Here is a 21,128-nt window from a genome sequence, read left to right on the forward strand (position 1 = left end):
AATTTAATTAGGTTGTGGGTGGCAGGAGAGTACAAACCTAGGGTTTACAGTGAACCATTTACAGTGCCCTATACTTTGGGGAATGCAAAGAAGAATGCAACATGATCCCTCCCTCAAGAAACATACCATGAACCCAGCAGCTCAGGAGGCTGAGGCAGGAGGATTGCAAGTCCAATTTAGAGAGACCCTGTCTCAAAATAAATAAATAAATAAATAAATAAATAAATAAATAAATAAATAAATAAATAACACAGGATGTGGCTCAGTGATTAAGCACCTGGATTTGATCCTTGATACTAAAATAATAATAATAATAATAATAATAGAAAGAATAGAAAAGAAACATACAATCTAACTGGAGAAATAAGATACATATGCCAAGTGAACAGGCACCCAAACCCATCCTGGTGGCACATGCCTGTAATCTGGCAACTTGGAAGGTTGAAACAGGAGGATGACAAATTCAAAGTCAGCCTCAGCAATTTCATGACAGCCTCAGTAGCTTAAAGGGATGGGGATGTGGTTCCAAGGTTAAGCACCCCTGGGTCCAATCCCTAGTGCCAAAAGAAGAGAAAAATATTCCCCAAAGTCAAAAAACAAATGCAGAGAGCAGAACTTCTGAGACAGGTAGTTGATAATGAGGGAAACAAGGGCGAGGGAGGTTATGTAGCTCAATGGTAGAGTACTTGTCCCGCTAGCATGCTAGAGGCCTTGGATTTGATTCCCAGTACAAAAAAAAAAAAAAAAAAGCTGAATGTTGGAGAAATTAAGTTGTAGACTTTCTTTTGCAGTACTGTAAATTGAAATCGGGGTGCTCTACCACTGAGTTAAATCCCCAGTCCTCTTTTTTTTTTTTTTTTTAATATATATTTTATTTTCAGACAGTTTTTCTCTAACTGCTAGAGCTGACCTTGAACTTGAAATCCTCGTATCTCAGCCTCTGATTAGCTTGGGATCACAGGTGTGCACCACCAAGCCATGTCAAAGTCATAGGCTTCTTAAAAATTCAAGTGAGAAAGAAGAAATGGGCAGATCACCATTGAAAGAAGAGTTAAGAATTTTCCTATCTAGGAGAAAATTTGATGTTGAAGGAGACAGGGGAGGGGGACTGATGAAAAATGCAGGAGAGAATGGAATAAATGGGGACAAGTTGACCTGGGAGCAGAGAGGGTCTAAAACAGACAGGGAAACACTTCCTCTTGTGAGCACAGTATTGTATGCTGGGTATTCAATACAACTGAGGTTGCAGGTAGGAAGGAGGGAAATTAGACTTGAAGAATCCTCAGAAGTCGGAGGTAGAAAAAGTAGTAGTGATGTAAGAAAGACATCCTACTGCACGTTCTCCCAGGAACTTCAAATCTTCCAGCCTGAATAAGAGTCAATTTTCTCCTCCTGGCTTGGGTCAGGATTGCCTTTGCAATCTTCTCTTGGTTCTTTGGTGTCATCCCAGAAAACCTAACACAGTTTATCATAGATACCAAACTATTTTCAATCACTGGAGGCAATAGCTGACCAGTAAACACTGCATTTAAGAGGTAAGCTCCCTTTTTGTTGCAGAGGGGGTATAGCTCAGGGGTAGAGCATTTGACTGCAGATCAAGAGGTCCCTGGTTCAAATCCGGGTGCCCCCTCATACCTTCACTTTTAAGATGGAAGGCAAATACCAAGAATATACCTCACATTCTAGTATCCAGATCAACTTACGAACATTAGGTACAATATGATGGCATTGGGCATTGAGAAAAGCTTCTTCTGAATCAGTGGCTTGTGATTTATGCTGTGGAGACCCTCACATATCTGAGACCCTTTCAGTGCAGAAAAATGGGTTATTCTCACATTAATACTGACATTATTTACCTATTTCGCTGCTTATTCTATGAGCATACAGAGTTGCTTCCTGGAGGCTACATGATATATATCACAACAGATTAGATGTAGAAAAAAAGAAGGAAAAAAACACCTATTTTTCATTAAACCAGATGTTAAAGGGATTTAAAGGGAAAAAAAGGTAAAACAAAGTCACTCTTGTTAACATATTACTTTTCTTTGGGAAAATACAATTATTTTTCATTTTTAAGATGTAATTTAAAAACAGCATGGTGGTACACACCTGTAATCCCAGCAATTTAGGACACTAAGGCAAGAGATCTGCATATTTGACAACTTGTAATCCTTTTCTCTGCACTAAAATCCATTTTAGTTCTGCACCAAAAGGGTCTTATAGACATCTGATAGTCTCCATACCATAATTCAACAACCACTGATTTAGAGGATGCTCCTGTCAATATTATTACATTGTACCTAATTTTCTTGCCCAGTCTAGGCAATTTAGCAAGACCCTGTCTCAAAACATAATAAAAAGTTCTTGTGATATAGCTCAGCAGTAGAGCACTTGCCCAGCATTCACTGAGGCCGCCCTTAGTTTTAATCCCCAGTACTGCAAACAAACAAATAAAAACCCTGTTCCTAAAAAAAGAACTAAGTAAATAGGCTGGGGATATAGCTCAGTGGTTGAGTGCTTGCTTAGCATGGCAAGGCCCTGGGCCTAATCCATGGATTTAGTTCCCAGTAACAGACACGCACATAAAAACCACTTTATTTAATTTTTATTTTTTTGGTAATGGAGATTGAACCTAGGGACACTCAACCACTGAGTCACATCCCCCGTCCTTTTTTTTGAGATAAGATCTTGTTAAATTGCTTAGGGCCTTGCTAAATTGCCAAGGCTGATCTTAAACTTGCAATTCTCCTGCCTTACCCTCCCAAGTTGCTGGGGTAACAGGCATGCGCCACCACACCCAGCTACAAACAAAAATTTTTTAAAAAAGGAAAAACAGATGTTGCTCCATAGTCTTCCCCATATGGGTTGAGTACCATCTTCCAAATGCTCAGAACTGAGGTCTTGAAAACATTTTGTGTGTGGGTGTTCGTTCTGAAGATTTAATCCAGAGGCACTTTATCACTGAGCTACATCCCCAGTTACATCCCCAGCTCATTTTTAAATTTTTTTGGTTGTTGTTTCAATTTTGAGACAGGGTCTCACTAAGTTGCTTAGGACCTCGTTAAATTGCTGAAGGTGGCCTTGAATTTATGATCTTCCTGTGCTGCTGGGATTTCAGGCATGCACCATCATGCCTGACTCTTGAAAACATCTTGACCCTTTAACAGTCCATATTTTGTTGCCTCCACATCCAAAACACATCCACAATTGGACCACATTACATTGCCTGCACTGCTACTATTCTAATGCAAACTATCGGTCCCTTCTCTCATGGGCAATAGCTCTCTAAGAGGGCTCTTATATTCTGAAATATAGTCACATCCTGTTCCTCCTCTGCTTAAAATCAGGCTATCGTCTCCCATTTCACAAAGTAAATGCCACAATTTGATACTGGTTTCAAAGCTGTATGTGATTCATTTCTAGGATTTTTTTTTTTTTTTTTTGGTACCACGGATTAAACTGGGGGCATTTAAACATTGAGTCATGTCCTCAGTCCTTTTTTTGTATTTTATTTAGAGACAGGGTCTCACTGAGTTGCTTAGTGCCTCACTACATTGCTGAAACTGGCTTTGAACTCAAGAGCTTCCTGCCTCAGCATCCCACCAAACTGCTGGAATTACAGACGTGGCCCACCCTGCCCGGCTCTAGGATGTCTTTTGAAAAATACTTTACTATTTTTCATTTGTTTCATTACTACTGACCCTTTCTCCAACTATTCTGTAACTCGCCTTCCCCGCTGGTTCTCATTAAGATTCAGACTCACTCCTGCCTTCCAGCTTCTCATTAGCCTTTGGCTCTATCTGGACCTCCTTTCAGATAGGTAAATCACTCCCCTTCAAGTCTGTGCTCTAATGTCAATTTCAATGAAGCCTACCCTGCCTATTTGATTTTTGGAATTTGCCTCCCCACCTCCTGATCATTTTCTGTTTTTTTCATAATACTTATCCCCATCTGACATACTACATACGATTTTTAAAAATTATTATTTATTGGGTTAGGGTTAGGATTTTGTGTCTACTATCTATTGGGCTGGGGTTAGGATTTTCTGCCTCCACTTCTACAGTCAGAATGAAAGCTCCATAAGAGCCAGAATGTGAATTTTTTGGAATTCCATTGTGAATCATGTGAATAGATCCTGCCTTTGCAATTTCTAGATAAATCCTTGCATTTAAGATTAAAAAATAATAATAAGTCTTGCTCTATTTGGTCTATTATGTTCCCTGATGTAATCTGATGTATGATGTACGCCCTGGCTAGAATGTCAATGAACACTTGAATGAATGTAACCACGGAAGGAAAAAAGTAAAAAAAAAAACCGGGGAAAGTTGAAGCTGTGGCAATAGGTAATTTAAAAAGCAATGCATGTAAAAAGTTGAATGGTATGATTCCAAATACACAAAGACCCAACGATCTGTAGCGCTTTAGTAGCAGTTCTCAGTTGTACCACAAGCCAATGAAACCTTTTGACGCTTGCTCTTGCCCCACCCCCAGCCCTCTGTCCTGCGAATCCCCACATAACACAAATTGCTTGAATTACTTTTGAATCCTTACTATCCGGAAAAGTGCTCGGTATGTACGAAGTGCTCAAAAGAGGGTGCTGAGTAAGCTAACAGATCAATAGGTCCGTGTCCCCAGCTACTTTCGAACTCCTTAGCCAGGAGCCTCGAGTCCCATGTGCTCCTGCAAACCTCAACCTCACCACCTCCCACTCAGCTAGAGCTACAAAACTGATTACGTAATCAGGCAGCGCCCTGAGCGAGAAAGCAGATTTAACTAGCTAGCCCTCAGTCACGTGGTGAGAATAGGCGGGGCATCAAGTTCATATCCCAGTGTCCTTTGTGTCTACTTCCTTTCCGTCCTTTTCCGGCGTTCAAGATGTCGAAGCGAGGTGAGTTTTTGACTTTAGGACATCCTATTCCATCCGTCTCAAGGTGGCTGCTGGCCTTTCCGGGAGCGGCGGCCTTGGGCAGCCAGGGCGCTTTGCTTTTCTCCGGGCCAGGGAGGAAAAGGAGGTGGGCTGTGAGAGTGCTGGAAGAGTCCTCAAAGTGGCCGGGTGGGGGAGCTGGATCGTTCAGCTGGCCGGATCTGGACATGATTCTAGAACGAACCCAGTGTACTCGCTCCGCGAAGAGCTACAGTAGTGGGGGGACAGTTGACTTGAGTCAGACCCCGGCTCGGGCGACTTGTGCCCTTTTCCACCTTGCCGGAGGAACTCGCGCTTGTGAAAGGTGGAGCGAGGATTGAGTCGTCCAGGCCCCTTAATCTCGACGAAAGGATAGTAATGGTGAGGAATCGGGTGTATTCCGTGAGAACCGGGTGGCACGTGGGGAGGGCGTACGTGGAAGGAATCCCAGGTGAGAGAAAAAAATAAAGGGAACTTCGAAACTGTCTGCACGGTGACCACTTTATCTTGTTTCCCTTCTTATCCATAGGACGTGGTGGATCCTCCGGTGCAAAATTCCGGATTTCCCTGGGTCTTCCGGTAGGAGCAGTGATCAATTGTGCTGACAACACAGGTGAGGCCTTTGGCTGCATCCCTGCTACGCTCCCCCTTTTAAAAGCACTCAGTGGGCCTTTTGTTAATGACCCATCGAGCCGTCAAGAAGGGGCAGAGTAAAACACCGCTTTTGGGTGAAGTGGCAGCATGTTGTGTTGTTTTGCTTCAATCGGTGGTGTGACACGACGATTTCCGTTCCACCTTGAGGAGTAATTGCTTTGGGCATTGTGGAGGGAGAGTATTTGGAAGTACTTGAATTTTATATGGGTGTTTATGCCTGATGGGCCCTCAAAAAATTGGTTTTCTGTATATCTTTTTATAGGAGCCAAAAATCTGTATATCATCTCTGTGAAGGGGATCAAGGGACGGCTGAACAGACTTCCTGCTGCTGGTGTGGGTGACATGGTGATGGCCACAGTCAAGAAGGGCAAACCAGAGCTCAGAAAGAAGGGTAAGTAGATGTGGATACTCACCTCCTTGTGGATAATTGAGATTCTTCTCCACTTATTGGAAAATGGAACGGTAATTTTATGTTCTGAAGGCCTCTAAATGCTTGCTTTCCTTTCAGATGCAGTGTGAGACAAATACCTGAAACTCTAAACTGGGTTTAGAGACAGGGTCTCACTGAGTTACTTAGTGCCTCAGTCTCTTGGGAGCATCTTTTCACTTGCCTACTTAAGTTCTTCCTATGTAAACTGAGGTCCTGGCTTATTTAACCTGCCACTTCCTTAACTAACTAAATTAGACAAATGTACACTACCTATAAAGTTCTATAAGAAAAGGTCTTTAATTCATTGCTGATTCCCTGGCTACAAATATATAAAGTGGTACTTAGTGAATATGTGCAGCTTAGATCTAGAGCAGGTGAGATCACAGTTTTCATATTTACATTACCACATTTTTTGTGTGGTGCTGGGGATTGAACCCAGGGCCTTGTGCATGTGAGGCAAGCACTCTTCCTACTGAGCTATGTCCCCTGCCCCTTTTTTGTTATTATTAATGGGAATAATGATACTCCCATTTTTTTCAGATGGTTGTGAGGTGCTGAGCATCTCTTTCTATTACTAGCACTAGGTGAACACAAAATTTCAGATAGGCTTTTAAGCTTGCTGCTTGAGTCAGTCAGTTACTTACTTGATCATGGCCTGCCCCACAAAGTCATCCCACCAGGTGTATGAATTAAAAGGATAGACCTCAGGGCACTTCCCACTTGTGCTATCTGGGTTTAGAGACAGGGTCTCACTGAGTTACTTAGTGCCTCAGTCTCCTGAGCCACTGGGATTACAGGCGTGTCCCACCACATCCAGGGGATTACATTTTTTGATCAGAACTATGTATACCACTTGGGCATGGTAGCTCTCAGGTTGTGACTAAGTGTTGATTACTTTGTGGGGGGACAAGGATGCATCTGCAAGACCTTTTACTCCTCAAAATGCTTCCTGGGTCTGACTGGTGGCCTGGGGAGCTATCAGAGAAGAGCAGAGCATACAGCCCTTACTGGATGGATGAGTTGGTAGCAGGATATAATGTTGGTCTCAAGTCAGTGGTGGGACAGACCAGAGATAGCACTAATGGTTTTAATAATAATATTTGTGAATTTATAATTCTGTTAGTCTTTGATCTTTGATTTTTGTGCCTGCCAAATGGATACATTTATACCCACAACAGGTACAGAAATATAGAAAGTGGGGGCAGAACCTTTGTCTGGTACTTGGCCTTAAAAAACAGAATCTCTGTCTTCGTATTTCCAGTGTTTGGTTCTGAATGTGAAAATAGAATTTTTATTTATTTTTTGTGAAAATGGAATTTGATTGATTGTGGTACTGGGGATTAAATTCACAGCCTGGTGCATGCTGGACAAGTGCTCTACCACCAGTCTTCATCCCTAGCCCTAATTAATTACCTTGAAAAAAATTTCAAACTCCAGAATATTCAGTAACTTGAGGTCTGAGCTGATATCTGTCAAATTTTAAACACAACTGTATGTGATTCAGTAGTTTTCTCAAGCACCTCATGATGGTGCTTCATCCTGAGGATCTGGAAGTGTCTTTGACCTTAGTGCAGATAGGTTGTGTGTGTGTGTGTGTGTTGCTAGGGATTGAACGCAGAACCTGATACTTGCTAGTCAAGATCTGTATCTTAAGCCCTAGTGCGGGGAGGTGGGTTTTGTTTTTGTACTGGGTATTGAACCTAGTGGGGCTTAACCACTGTGTAACATACCCCTTTTCCTTTTTCTTTTTTACGATTTTTGAGATAGGGCCTCCCTAAGTTGCTGAGAACTTGCTTGAACTTGAGAGCCTCCCAAGTGACAGATTACAGGCATGTTGTACCTGCATGTCCAGCTACACATAAAGGTTTTGTATTTGCACCATTGCCATCCCACAACCTGCTCTTGCTTCACAATTAACTGTCTTGTATGTAAGAAGCTGTATTAAGTTTGAGTGGTTGCACAGCTTTCTGTTATACCTGTGCCACAGGCTAGTTAGACTGCTTCCAAGTTTTTGTTTTATTGAGCCAACGTATATAGCCAGGCAGGATTCCACGTGGCTGTAACCGTAGCCACTGAGGAGGCTGAGGCAGGAAGATCCTGAGTTTGGACAGCTTGGGCAACTTTGACCCTGTCGTATTAAAATGTTATAAAAAGTGCTGGGATAGAGCTCAGTGGTAGAGCACATCTCTAGTGTGTATGAGGCCCTTGGTTAGATCCCCAGTACTGCAGACACATGCATATATATCACCTACAGTTAAATAGTTAGAAAGTCATAAGGTAGAGTATGGTCAGGATTCTGAATATACTTAGTATATTCAAGGAGTGTGTGCACGTGCAAACTGGCAGTTACAGGTTTTCTTTGGGAATACTGGCATGTAAATGAGTTTGTATTTGTAAAAGCTGACAGACACGTGGTTAATAAATTTTTATTGCTGTGCACATTGGTAAATGATTCTAATACCAGCAACTTGGGAGACTGAGGCAGGATTGCAAGGTCAAGGCCAGCTTTAGCAATGTAGTGAGACCCTGTCTCAAATGGAAAGACTGGGGATGTAGCTCAGTAGTAAAATGCCCTGGGATCAATCCTTAGTTACCAAAATTAAATCAGTCTTCAATTCCAATGAATTCTTGGAAGCAGTAAGTTTTAGATCAAGGTATTTATACTTTTAAATGTAGTTTGGGGAAATATATACTATGTAGAATATTGCTTGATGAGGGGCCAATAGCTTGACCTTCCACTGCGTGTGGTCCCCAATACTTTGTTGGGATCTTAATAGTACCCACAGGTTAGGTAAAGTGTAGACGGTGCTTAACAAGTTTGTTACTATTTGTCCCTCCAAAAGAGTACAAATTTAATGTTTTAAGAAAATGCTGGCATTGTTTTGTTTTGTTTTCCTCTGAGGCACCAGGGATTCGAACTGTGGCCCTTACGCATGCTAGGTGAGCGCTCTCCAACAGGAGCTATTTCTTCAGCCTCAGTTTTTTTTTTTTTTTTTTTTTTTTTTTTTTTATATTTTTTATTTTTACAGACACATTTTGATTCATGGTACACAAAAGGGGTACAACTTTGTTCATTTCTATGGTTGTACACAATGTATATTCACGCCACTCATGTAATCATACATATATACGGGGTAATTCTGTGTTTCATTCTACTGTTTTTCCATCCCCACCCCCTCCACCCCTTTTTCGTCCACACCATTCAAAGTTCCTTCATTCTTCTCTTCCCCCACCACCCCCCATCATTATATAGTGTCATGTACTTACCAGAGAACACATTCAGCCTTTGGTTTTTTGGGCTTGTCCTATTTCACTTAGCATAATAGAAAATGTGAGAGGGTGTTTGGTGTTTGCATTGTCTCTTGCCCCTTTAGGAATTGAAAAGCTAAAGATGGGGATACCTTCTGTCCCGAAAAATATGTTGCTTGCTTCTGTGCTGGCTCTGGGACTTGACAGGTTAATGACTGCTGTCCTTTCTCCCCCTTAGTACATCCAGCAGTGGTAATTCGACAACGAAAGTCATACAGGAGAAAAGACGGTGTTTTTCTTTATTTTGAAGATAATGCAGGAGTCATAGTAAACAATAAGGGTGAAATGAAAGGTAAGAAAAAAGAAAACACTCCATGTCATTCATAGATATCTGAGGGTGGGTGCTAGTGATTTAACTCTGGTCTAGGCGTACAGGCAAGGACCCTTTGTCTTACCTGTTTTGTCTTTTTTTTTTTTTTTTTTTAAATGCAGGATCTGCCATCACAGGACCAGTTGCAAAGGAGTGTGCAGACTTGTGGCCCAGGATTGCTTCCAATGCAGGCAGCATTGCATGATTCTCCAGTGTGTTTGTAAAAATAATGTCCATTAAGAAATGTTTTCTCTGGGGCTGGGGAGATTGCTCAGTCGGTAGAGTGCTTGCCTTGTAAGCACAAGACCCCGAGTTCGATCCCCAGCACCCAAAAAAAAAAAAGAAGTGTTTTCTCCCACTGCTTGCCTGTTTATTTCTTTGTTTTTTCTTGACACCTCTTAATTTTACAGTTTGCTTTGTGAGAAGAAACTGTTAAATACAAACTGGGCATGTGTGAAGATACAGTCCTTGCTTTCTGTGTGCTTATAGAACTTTTGGCAATTTACAGTTGCTATATTTCCTTTTTGTGTTTGAACCCAGGGGCACACCTAGTACTGAGCTACATACCCGGCCCTTTTTATTTTTTTACTTTGAGACCAGGTCTCTCTTTAGTTGCCTAGGTTGGCCTTGCACTTGATATCCTTCTGCCTCAGCCTCCCAAGACATTTGAGTATAGTCTCTTGGCATCACACGTGGCTTACTGTCTTCATGGACTACTTGATCATAGTTGTCTCACCTGTAGTTTTATTAGTTTTTGGTGTTGGGGTTCAAACTCAAGGCTTTTATGCACACTAGGAGCCTGCTCTGCTTCTGAACTTCAATACCCCTAATTAAGCCACCAAAAATTTCACTACCACTGGGGATTGAACCCAGTGGTGCTTTTACCGCTGAACTACATCCCTGTCCCTTTTTCATTTTAAGACAGGTCCCTGAGCCAGTCACAGTTGTGTACTCCTGTAATTCCAGTGACTTCAGAGGCTAAGGCAGGAGGATCTCAAGTTTAAAATCAGCCCCAGCAATTTAGTGAAGACTTAAGCAACTTAGCAAGATCCTTTCATAAAAAGGGGTGGGGATGTGATTAATGTTTAGGTAAATTCAGGAGGATAGCCTCTGGAGTCACTGGAATTAAAGGCATATGCCATTGTACTCGTTTGTACGTGTATTAACTGCATCGATTTTTTTGTATTTGGGTACTTAACCACTAAGCCACATTCCTAGCCCTTTAAATTTTTTATACGTTTTAATTTTTATATAATTTTTAGTTGATGAATTTATTTTAATATATCAAATGTATTATAATTATGTGGTGCTGAGAATTGAACTCAGCGCCTCATGTACTAGGTGAGTGCTCTACCACTGAGCCACAACCCTAACCCTAATTTTTTTATTTTGAGGCAGGTTCTCCCTAAATTCCTAAGCCTAGCTTTGAATTGAAAATCGTGCCTCAGCCTCCTGGGTCGCTAGATTGCAGGCAAGCACTACTGTGCCCCACCTGTGGCCGTCCTTCAAAGTGACCTTTTCCTAATGTGCAAGAACACATTTTCATGATGACAGTTTTTTTTTGTTTTTTGTTTTGGCTGTGCTGGGGCTTGAACCCAGGGTCTCCTGCTTGCTCAGGATGACGATATTAACAGTGGATATAACAGCTGGGTACAGTGGTGCGTGCCTGTAATCCCAGCAGTTTGGGAGGCTGAGGTAGGAGGATCATAAATTCAAAGTCAGTCTCAGAAACTTAGTGAGGCCTACCAATAAAAAAAAAAAAAAAAAAAAAGGGGGCTGGGGATGTGGCTCTGGTTAAGTGCCCCTGGGTTCAACCTTTGGTACCAAAAAAACTCCCAGCAAGTCCTGTCTTGAACCTGTTGTCATCAATCAAATGAGGTTAAGTAGTGAGGAGCAAATAAATTTGTAGAAGGTGCTAAGGGTTTGTTTTGGGAGGGGAATTGGGGATATTAAAATGGGCATCACCAGTAGTCATAACAACTGAATATTTTTTTACATTCTATATGTAAGAAATTAGATGAAAAATATGTCATTGTGTCCACATGTTTGGTCTTGTTTTTGTTTTTTTTTTTTTGTACTGGGGGTTGAACCCAGGAGTGCTTTATTACTGAGCTATACCCCCAAGCCCTTTTAATTTTTTGAGACTTCACCTAGTGGCCCAGGGCCTCATTGAATTGCTGAGGCGGGCTCAACTTGAGATCTATTGCTGCAGATCCCCAAGTCATTGGGATTACAGGTATGAACCACCGCTGCCATGGGCCTATTCTTTTTTGTTTAAGAGAATGAGTAAGAATAATGGGGACTGGAGTGGTTGGCTCTTGCCTGTAGTTGCAACAGTTCTGAAGGATGAGGCGGGGTTACGAATCTGAGGCCAGCCTCTGCAATTTGGGGCCTTCTCTCAAAGGACTGGGGATAGAGTCCAGTGATAAAGCACCTCTGAATTCAAACCCCAATACCAAAAACAGTAATTGGGGTGGGGTGCCTGGTGGATTGACTGGAAGTCAGGAGACGGGAATGCGTGTGGCTCTGGATTTGGAAAAGTTTTCTAAGCTTTAATTTGTACGTCTGTAAAATAAGAGTTGTGAGTAGATAGCTTTCTGAAACCCTTCTGGTCAGTTATAGGACTTTGCAATGGACTTCAGCTGGGGAGAGTGTAATAAGCATGGGGACAGAGGACCCACCTTAAAGAAAAACTTGGGGAGCTGAGCCCGAGTGCTCTCAAACCTCCCCCATTCAAGCAGTGTACTCCCCACTTCAGTGTCCATCTCAGGGCTATATGCAAGCAACTTTCCCCACCTACCCCGTCAATGCAGGGTGAGGGGGACAATAGGGTTTGTGTCGCAGAGGGAGCCCTTGTCACCACGTAACAATGCGCCGGGGAACTCCCATCAAGGGCCCTCATTTCCACCAGAAAGACCCAAAGAGTCCATGGAGGTTGGGATGGCGCACTTTTACGAGTGTCCTCTGCGGCTGGAGAAGGGTTTTATTTTGGATGGGGTAGCCGTGAGCACAGTGGCTCGCGCCTACGGCTACACGAAACCCAAACTGTGGTCTGCGATTCCGCCCTACAACGCACAGCAGGACTACCATGCGCACCGGTACTTCCAGAGCCACGTGGTTCCGCCCATTTTGCGGAAAACTCAGCAGGTACGGGGAGCTTTCCAGAGGAGCCTGTGATTGCTGCCCTGGTAGCACACGGATTTCCCAGATTCGCACCTCCGCAAATCCGAGAGTCAAGGCAGCGCTCTCAGTGCAGAGGAGGCCTCCTCTTCCACCCCACCCCTCCCCCCACCCTCGGGCTGTGTTAGCTGCAGGTGGTCGAGGGCGGAGGCAGGTATTGAGCACAAGCTCACGGAGCTCACCGGAACCCCTTCTACCCCTGAGCCGCAGGATGGTCTCATTTCAGGTGTCTGTGACAAGGGGATAGGGCTTTCAAAGTCTTCCTTTCCTCAGTGAATCCGTTTCATTGTCCTGTGTGAATCCACAGGCCTGCTCTTTAGAGCGACATTGCAAATCCTCCAAAACCGCAAAAATATCCTGTGACCTTGAGCAAGACAAAGGGAACTATCTTGACCGGTGGGCCAGGAGCCTGCGGTCCTAGGTGGTCACAGTTGCAGGAGTGGGGCTCGCTCTCCTGGGCAGAAGAGGGAGGAACACCCCACCCTGCGTATTCTGAGGACTCCCCAAACCACCTGAACCAGCAGCAATTTCCAGGGACATAAGATTCTTAGTCTGGTGGCTGATGGCTCCATTTTTTCCCCAGTAATGCTGCCTTTTCTTTTTTTTTTTTTTTTCCTCCTCTCGATGGGTTGGGGCGGGGGTCCTCCCTCACTATGTTGCCTGCTCTGCATGCTTGATTTTAAAGATATTCTTTAATCATCAAAATCACCATTTGTGTGCCAGGTGTGGTAGCACACTCCTATAATCCTAATGGCTCGGAATGCTGAGGCAGGAGGAGGATTGCAAGTTCAAAGCCAGCCTCAGCACCTTAGCAAGGCCTAAGTAACTTAGCAAGACCCTGTCTCTAAGTAAAATATAAAGAGGACTGGGGATGTGGCTCAGTGGTTAAGCGTCCCTCGGTTCAATCATTGGTAACAAAAAAAATTTTTTTGTGCAGTTGTGTGACACCACCTGTACTCAGCGACTCTGAAGCCTGGAGGATCACAAGTTCCAGGCAACCTCAGCAACTTAGAGTGGTGCTAAGTGAGATCCTGTCTCAAAATAAAAAATAAAAGGGGCTGGGGAGGTACCTCAGTGGTAAATTGCCCCTGGAATAAATCTCCAGTACCCAAAAGAAACAACCTCCCCCACCATTTGTGGTTACCATTATTTTTTTTAAATAAAGATGATGTGTATGAAGTCTGTACTATGCCAGGCCCTTTATCTTAAATAAATAACTTGAATCTCGTAGCAATCCTCCTTTTAGTGATGAGGAAACTGAGGGTCCGGATTAAAAAAAAAAAAAAAAACTGCAATTGACCCAGGGTCACAGCTTGCTAGGGCAAAGCTGGAGTTGGAATCCAGTATGTGTGGCAGAAGAGAAGACGCTGAGCCCTACACTGCAAGCTCTTGTACTGCGCACTGGTCATTAAGTATATCTAATCTGTCACCAGTTACCCCTGACTCTAATCTCTTTCTCAACAAGCCCCAGGGATTTGCACTGTATACTTCTGGACATGATATCTGACAGTCTTCTATATTTTCTTCCTTGTTTTCAGGATCATGGCGGTACAGGAAGGGATGGCTGGATAGTAGATTATTTCCACATTTTCGGGCAAGGACAGAGATATCTCAACAGAAGAAACTGGGCAGGGGCAGGCAAGTGCCATCTCGCTGTCCAGTGTCACATGGTCCCACTAAGAGTAGTATGCACCCCACAATTCAGAGAGAAAAAGCAGGTCACAGGGAGGCCTGGGGGAAAGAGGCCCAGGAATTGCATCCTCCCAGGTTTTCTTCTCATGTGACCACTTCCTGTATGCCAGGTGTCTTTTACCCTCACACTATCCCCAGGTTACTGCTGGGGAAACAGGCATGTTGCATGAAAATGATTTGCTAAGAAGGACTGAGCTGGATCTGAAATTTCTCTCTGTCTACTCAAATGCCCGTGTCCCCCACATTACTCCCTGAGCAGACCGTGTCGTATTTTCCAGGCTTGATAGCAACAATGGAAAAGGGAAGGCCGAGAGATTTTTCTGGCAGTGTGCACCCTACCTCCACCCCCACTCCACCATCCTTCGGCCACATGCTACTCACGTGGTCCTTTGCATCATTTGGCCAAATTGATCTCATTTCTTTTCTCCATACGGGTCAGAGGCAAGGATACAAAATTCTCACATCTCTGGGGAACAAGGCAAGTTCAGCTAAGCTCAGAAGCCTCTGGCCCTTCCCGTCACAATACATGTAGTCAGGATCCTCCTGCCAGTCTTCCTGGTGTGGGTTTGATTTCTAGGATCTGCTGTTGCCTGGGCTTCACCAGCCTTTGGCTTTTCAGTCAAGAGGATCAGGACCCTTGAGAAGTGAATATTTAGCTCTGGGCATGGGGAGTGGAGTGACAATGGGCACTCCATTCCAGCATGTGGGAATGGGGAAAGCAGGAGGGTGCTGCATGATGGTTCAGCCTCCGTCTCTGCCCCAAGGGCATTCCCTCCAGCAGGTGACCGGGCATGACCACTACAATGTCAATTTGAAGCCGACCATGGGGTTCAACGGTAGGTTTGGCTACCGCCGTAACACCCCATCTCTCCGCCATCACACATCTGTCTTCGGGGAGATCACCCAATTTCCTCTCTTCTGACAGCATTGCTCCCTTTTTACAGCCTTTGACCTGAATTTCTAAGAAAGATGTTTATATGAACTCTTAATGATATTTTATATTAAACAATTTTATTTGTGTCTCCAAGTGTGTGCAGTTTCTCCCCTAAGGTTGGAGGAGGGGAACAAATGAGCTCCTCTGTCCTCAACTTCTCTGACTCTGGAGAGGAGAGGAACCAGGGTTTCTTGGGCCTACATCCTAGCACTCCATGCCACTGAGAGGCCGCAGTTCTCATTTGCTGGCATGATCAGAAGGAACCATACTAGTTTTGTTTTGGATTAAACCCAGGTCCTGTACATGCTAGACCAGTACTCAGCCACTGAGCTACCCCTGCCTCCATCCCTGGAAACCTCACTCTTAACCTTCAATGAAACACTTCCCCAGGTATCAGTAGCAGATCAGAAGCAGTATGAAGTCAGAAACTGGGTACTGGTTCTATGAAGAACAGAGTTGGCAATGGGACCAAAGGGCTTGGACCTTGGTTGCCTTGAGGAGGATTTCCTAATCTGTCATCATTCCTTCCAGAAAATTGAGATCTTGCCAGGCATGGTGGTATATGCTAGTAATCCTAGCAACTTGGGAGGCTGAGAGGCAGGAGGATTGAAAATTCAGCAGTTTAGTGAGACCCTAAGCAACTTAGTAAGACCCTATCTCAAAGAATATAAAGGGCTGGGAATATAGCTTGAAGGAAAGGTGTCCCTGGGTTCAATCCCTAGTACCCAAACAAAACAAAACAAAAAAAGCAAAACAAAGCCAACATTCAGATCTCCTTTCTACTCTCAAGTCATCAAGAGGCAGGGAGAGAACAAGGTGATACTAGGTGCTTTTTATTTATTTAGTACTGGGAATTGAACTCGGGGGTATTCTACCACGAAACTACACCCCCAGTCCTTTTTATTTTTATTTGGAGAGAGGGTCTCACTGATTTGCTGAGGCTGACCTACAAACTTGAGATCCTCCTGCCTCAGCCTCCTGCTCAGTTTCTCAAATCACTGGGATTACAGGTATGTGCCACAGGGCCTGGCTTCTGGGTTGCTCTTTATCCCAAGGATTCTGACAGAGAATACCCAGGATGCTCTGCTTGTGCTCTGCCAGTTTCCTTTTCAGCTAGTTTACAGGATGTAGTTTTTTAAAGGTCCCCACCCAGTTTATTGGCATTCAGAAGTTAAAGCAGATGATGGATTCTAAGAAGGTGAGGCTTCAGAACACAAAGCTTGCCAGAGCTCTAGTGTGGGTGTATTGAGTCACCATAACTGGACAAGGAAAGAGAATTTTAGTAGGGTGTGGGAGTAGAGCATTTGACTACAGATCAAGAGGTCCCTGGTTCAAATCTGGGTGCCCCCTTCCCCCTCTGGTATTTTACTTCCATAAATGAGACTAAGAGCAAACACTGGCAAGCCCATTCTTGTCCTGAAATATTTGTTCTTCCCACTTTCCAAGGGATTTCTAAGAGGAGGTCCTCATAAACCCCCATCTTCAGCTTCAATTAAGACAAAGTCCCCAAGGGAATTATAAATCTAAGATTAGGGCTGACACCAGGTGTAGGGGTGCATGCTGTCCCAGCAGCTGGGGAGGCTAAAGCAGGAGGATTGAGTTTAAAGTCAGCCATTTAGTGAGACCCTCTTTCAAAATATATAAAAAGGGCTGGGAATGTGGCTCAGTGGTTGAGTGCCCCTGGGTTCAATCCCAGGGCTGACAGCTGTGAACACCATTTGGCAATATGATGTGTGACAGATAGAAGGCAAAGATGTACAGACAACTTGTATTTTTGAAAGCTTAGAGCATACGAAGCTGCTGCAAATTAAAAGATGAAAGTAAGTTCCTGTTCTCAGGGAGCTTTTAGTCTGGCAGGAGCTGACTCATTCATAGCTGTCAGAGAACAAGCACTTGCCTGTAGCTATAGGAAGATATAGATTTTTTTCCCTTTTTTGGTACTAGGGATTTAACACAGGGGATGCTCTAACACTGAGCTACAGCCCCAGTTCTTTTTATTTTTTTATTTCAAGACAGGGTGTCCCTAATCTGCCTAGGCTGGTCTCGAACTTGCAATCTCCCTGCTTCAGCCTCCCAGGTAGCTGGGATCACAGGTGTGTGGTGGAGAATTCTGAGAAAAAAATGTATGGGAGGTAAAATGTTTGAGTCCCTGCATGTCTGAAAATATCCTACTTTGCCTTTGAGCATGTGACAGATAGTTTGTCTTGGAACTGAATTATTGTTGAAAAAAGCTTTAGAACTTTACAAATCTCCATTGTCTTTTAATTTCTGTTAATTAGATTTAATGTCATTCTTCTTCCCATGAGTAATCTATTTCTCTCAGGATTTTTATTCTTGATGTGCTGAAAATTTTCAGAGATATTCATGGCGATCCCTTCCAATATAGAGATTAAAATTCTATTTTGAAAAGTTTTGGACTGAAGGTGTATCTCATGATACAGTGCTTTGATGCAGTGATTGCCTAGCATGGATGAGAACTTGGGTTTAATCCCCAGCACCCCACATGCAGAAAAGAAGTTTTATTGTCTTTTTGATAATTTCATTTCCATTCTTTGCTCATTGGGGACTTAAATTTTCTCTCCTGTTCGTTTGTCTTTTTGCTATACTTCCTATGTTTCCTCACTGTCATCTTCCCAACTTTTTCATTGACTCTTAGTCTCTCATGTGTTCCAATTGCTCTTTTGTCTGTCTGTCTTTTTTGTGGTACTGGAAATGTAACCCAGGGGTGCTCTATTACTGAGCTACACTCCCAGCCCTTTTTTATATTTATTTTGAGACAAGGTCTCACTAAAGTGCTGAGTCTGGCCTTGAATTTACAATTCACCTACTGAGCAACTGGGATTACAGGCATACACCACCATGCCCCTAGTTGTTCCTCTGTTATCACATTTTGTTTCATGGTTTTATATATATATATATTTTTTAATCTCTTCAGCTTTCATGGTTATATTTTTTCCTATTATTTTATTAAAATTATGATTGCTGCTGGGCATGGTGGTGTAAGTCTGTAATCCCAGCGATGAGAGAGGTTGAAGCAGGAGAATCACCAAGTTCAAGATCAACTTTAGCAATTTAGCGAGGCCGTAAGCAACTTAGTGATTTCCTGTCTCAAAATAAAAAATAAAAAGAGCTGGGATGTAGTTTATTGGTAAAGTACTTTTGGGTTCAACCCAGTATCAAATAAAGGAACAAACAAACAAATGGCGAGCAATGTAGCTCAGTGGTAGAGCTCTTGTCTAGCATGTGAGAGACCCTGACTTCAGTCCCCAGAACCAATACATAAATAAATAATAGGTACTTCATGGGGTAAAGTCCATTGGAAGATGTTTACTTGAAAAAGGCCTATGAGATAGTGGACTTTCTTGTGAGGTAGTGCAATAGAAACCCAGACTTCTCATTTGGGAACATGTCAATATCTATGTGTTGTTATCTCCCTACACACATATATATGTGTGTGTGTGTGTGTATGTGTGTATATGTGTGTGTATATATATATATATATATGTATGTACATATATGTGTATATGTATATATTTGATATCAGGGATTAAATCCAGGAGTACTTAATCACTGAGCCACATCCCAACCCTTTTTTAAATTTTATTTTTTATGTTGAGATGGGGTCTCACTAAATTGCTGAGGTTGACTTTGAGCTTGCAATCCTCCTGCCTCAGCCTCCCAAGCCACTAAGATTACAGGTGTGTGCCACCGTACCTGACAACATGTTTGTGTGTGTGTGTGTGTGTGTGTGTGTGTGTGTGTGTTGCTGGGAATCAAACCAAACCCAGGGCTTTGCACATGCTAAGCATGAGCTTCACTACTGAGTTACATACCTGGAGATATTTTTTATATTATTGATGCCTAGTAGGACTACGCCTCAGGATTTGTTTCTGTAACTCCTCAGGTAATTTGAATGTGCACCACAGGTTGTGGATTTACATGTCAGCTTCTATTCTGCGAAGTCATTCCCCTTACTACTTTCAATTTTCAAAAACTGTTTGAGGGGCTGGAGAGAAAGCTCAGTTGATAGAGTGCTTTCCTTGCAAGCACAGGGCCCTGGGTTTGATCCCCAGTACCCCCCAAAAAAAAGAAAAAAAAAAAAACTGTTTGATACAATTCTCTCTCTCTCTCTCTCTCTCTCTCTCTCTCTTTCTCTCTCTCTCTCTTTTTTTTTTTCTTTTGTACCATGATTGAGCCCAGGGGCGCTTAACCACTTGTCACATCCCAGCCCTGTTTATTTTATGTTGAGACAGGGTCTTGCTAAATTGCTTAAGAGTTTCACGAAATTGCCGAATCTGACCTTGAACTTGCAATCCTCCTTGTTCAGCCTTCCAAACTGCTAGGATTACAGGTGTGTGCACTACACCAGGCCGTGTCTTTGTTTTGATAACAGGCCATGAAAAACACTGAACCTGAAAGTGAATTTTTTTTTTCTTTTTCAAGTCTTTTTCATTCCTGAGTAACTTAAGGAAAAGATCTTATTTGGTGCCAGTTTCCTACCATTTTGGAATCCCCCCCCTTTATCAATCAAAGGGAATTTATGTAAATATCTACCTAGTGTTTAATAATATTATATTTAATTTTACATTCTGTTTATGGCAAGTGATGCCAATTTAAAAATTTTTTTTTATTTTTACAGACACATTTTGATTCATTGTACACAAATAGTGTACAACTTTTCATTTCTATTGTTGTACACAATAGAAATATTGTTGTACACAATGTATATTCACGCCATTCATGTAATCATACATATATATAGGGTAATACTGTCTGTTTCATTCTACTGTTTTTCCATCCCCACCCCCTCCCCACCCCTTTTTCCTCTACACCATCCAAAGTTCCTTCATTCTTCTCTTCCCCCTGCCACTCCCCATCGCTATATATTGTCATGCACTTATCAGAGAAAACATTTGGCCTTTGGTTTTTTGGGCTTGGCCTATTTCACTTAGCATGACATTTTCCAACTTCCTTCATTTACCAGCAAATGCCATAATTTTATTCTTCTTTATGGCCAAGTAATATTCCATTGTGTATATATACCACAGTTTCTTTATCCATTCATCAGTTAAAGGGCATCGAGGTTGGTCCCACAATCTAGCTATTGTGAATTAAGCCACTATGAACATTGATGTGGCTGCAAAGTGATGCCAATTTTAATAACAGTCTTATCGATCTAATTTATGTTTCATGTAATTGACTCATCAAAAGTATAGAATTCAGGGCTCCGGGTACAGCTCAATGTAGAACACTTGCCTGGCAAGGCTTAGTGTTTGATCTCCAGTACCACAAACAAAATGAAAGTGTAGAAATCAATGTTTTAAAAAGTATATTCTAAGTTGCACAACCATCTAAAAATTTTAGAACATTGTCATCATTCCCAAACCAAATTCCATACCTAATAGCAGTAACTCTCCATTTCCTCCCAACCTACCCATCTCTAAGCAACCGGTGATCTACTTTCAGTCTTTATTGATTTGCCTATTCCATTTCTATTCAGACATTTCATATAAATGGAACCATAAAACATAACATCTTTTGTGGTTGGCTGTTTTCATTTAGAATTCTGTTTATTTTATATTATTATTTTTTGTGGTACTGAAGATTGCCACTGAACTACATCCCCAACCCTCTTTCTTCTTCTTTTTTTTTTAGTTGTAGATCAATGCAATACCTTTATTTTACTTATTAATTTTGATATGGTGCTGAGGATTGA

The 21,128-nt window shown here is 42.6% G+C and overlaps 2 protein-coding genes across 2 annotated transcripts; both read left to right on the forward strand.

The window, feature by feature from the left end:
* The first annotated feature begins 4,810 nt into the window (after positions 1-4,810).
* Positions 4,811-10,762, forward strand: RPL23 (ribosomal protein L23). Its single transcript, XM_079135407.1, has 6 exons — positions 4,811-4,888; positions 5,433-5,516; positions 5,820-5,948; positions 9,475-9,588; positions 9,729-9,986; positions 10,017-10,762. Exons 1-5 carry the CDS (start codon positions 4,876-4,878, stop codon positions 9,809-9,811), a joined length of 423 nt encoding a protein of 140 aa, XP_078991533.1. The 5' UTR covers positions 4,811-4,875; the 3' UTR covers positions 9,812-9,986; positions 10,017-10,762.
* Positions 10,763-10,902: 140 nt separating this feature from the next.
* SPMAP1 (sperm microtubule associated protein 1) lies at positions 10,903-15,500 on the forward strand. Its single transcript, XM_079135408.1, has 3 exons — positions 10,903-12,753; positions 14,325-14,424; positions 15,243-15,500. The coding sequence occupies exons 1-3, from the start codon at positions 12,535-12,537 to the stop codon at positions 15,398-15,400; spliced, it is 477 nt and encodes a 158-aa protein (XP_078991534.1). The 5' UTR covers positions 10,903-12,534; the 3' UTR covers positions 15,401-15,500.
* The last annotated feature ends 5,628 nt before the right edge of the window (positions 15,501-21,128 follow it).

Source organism: Sciurus vulgaris (genome assembly GCF_902686455.1).
Source record: "Sciurus vulgaris genome assembly, chromosome: 3".
Taxonomy (NCBI): Eukaryota; Metazoa; Chordata; class Mammalia; order Rodentia; family Sciuridae; genus Sciurus; species Sciurus vulgaris.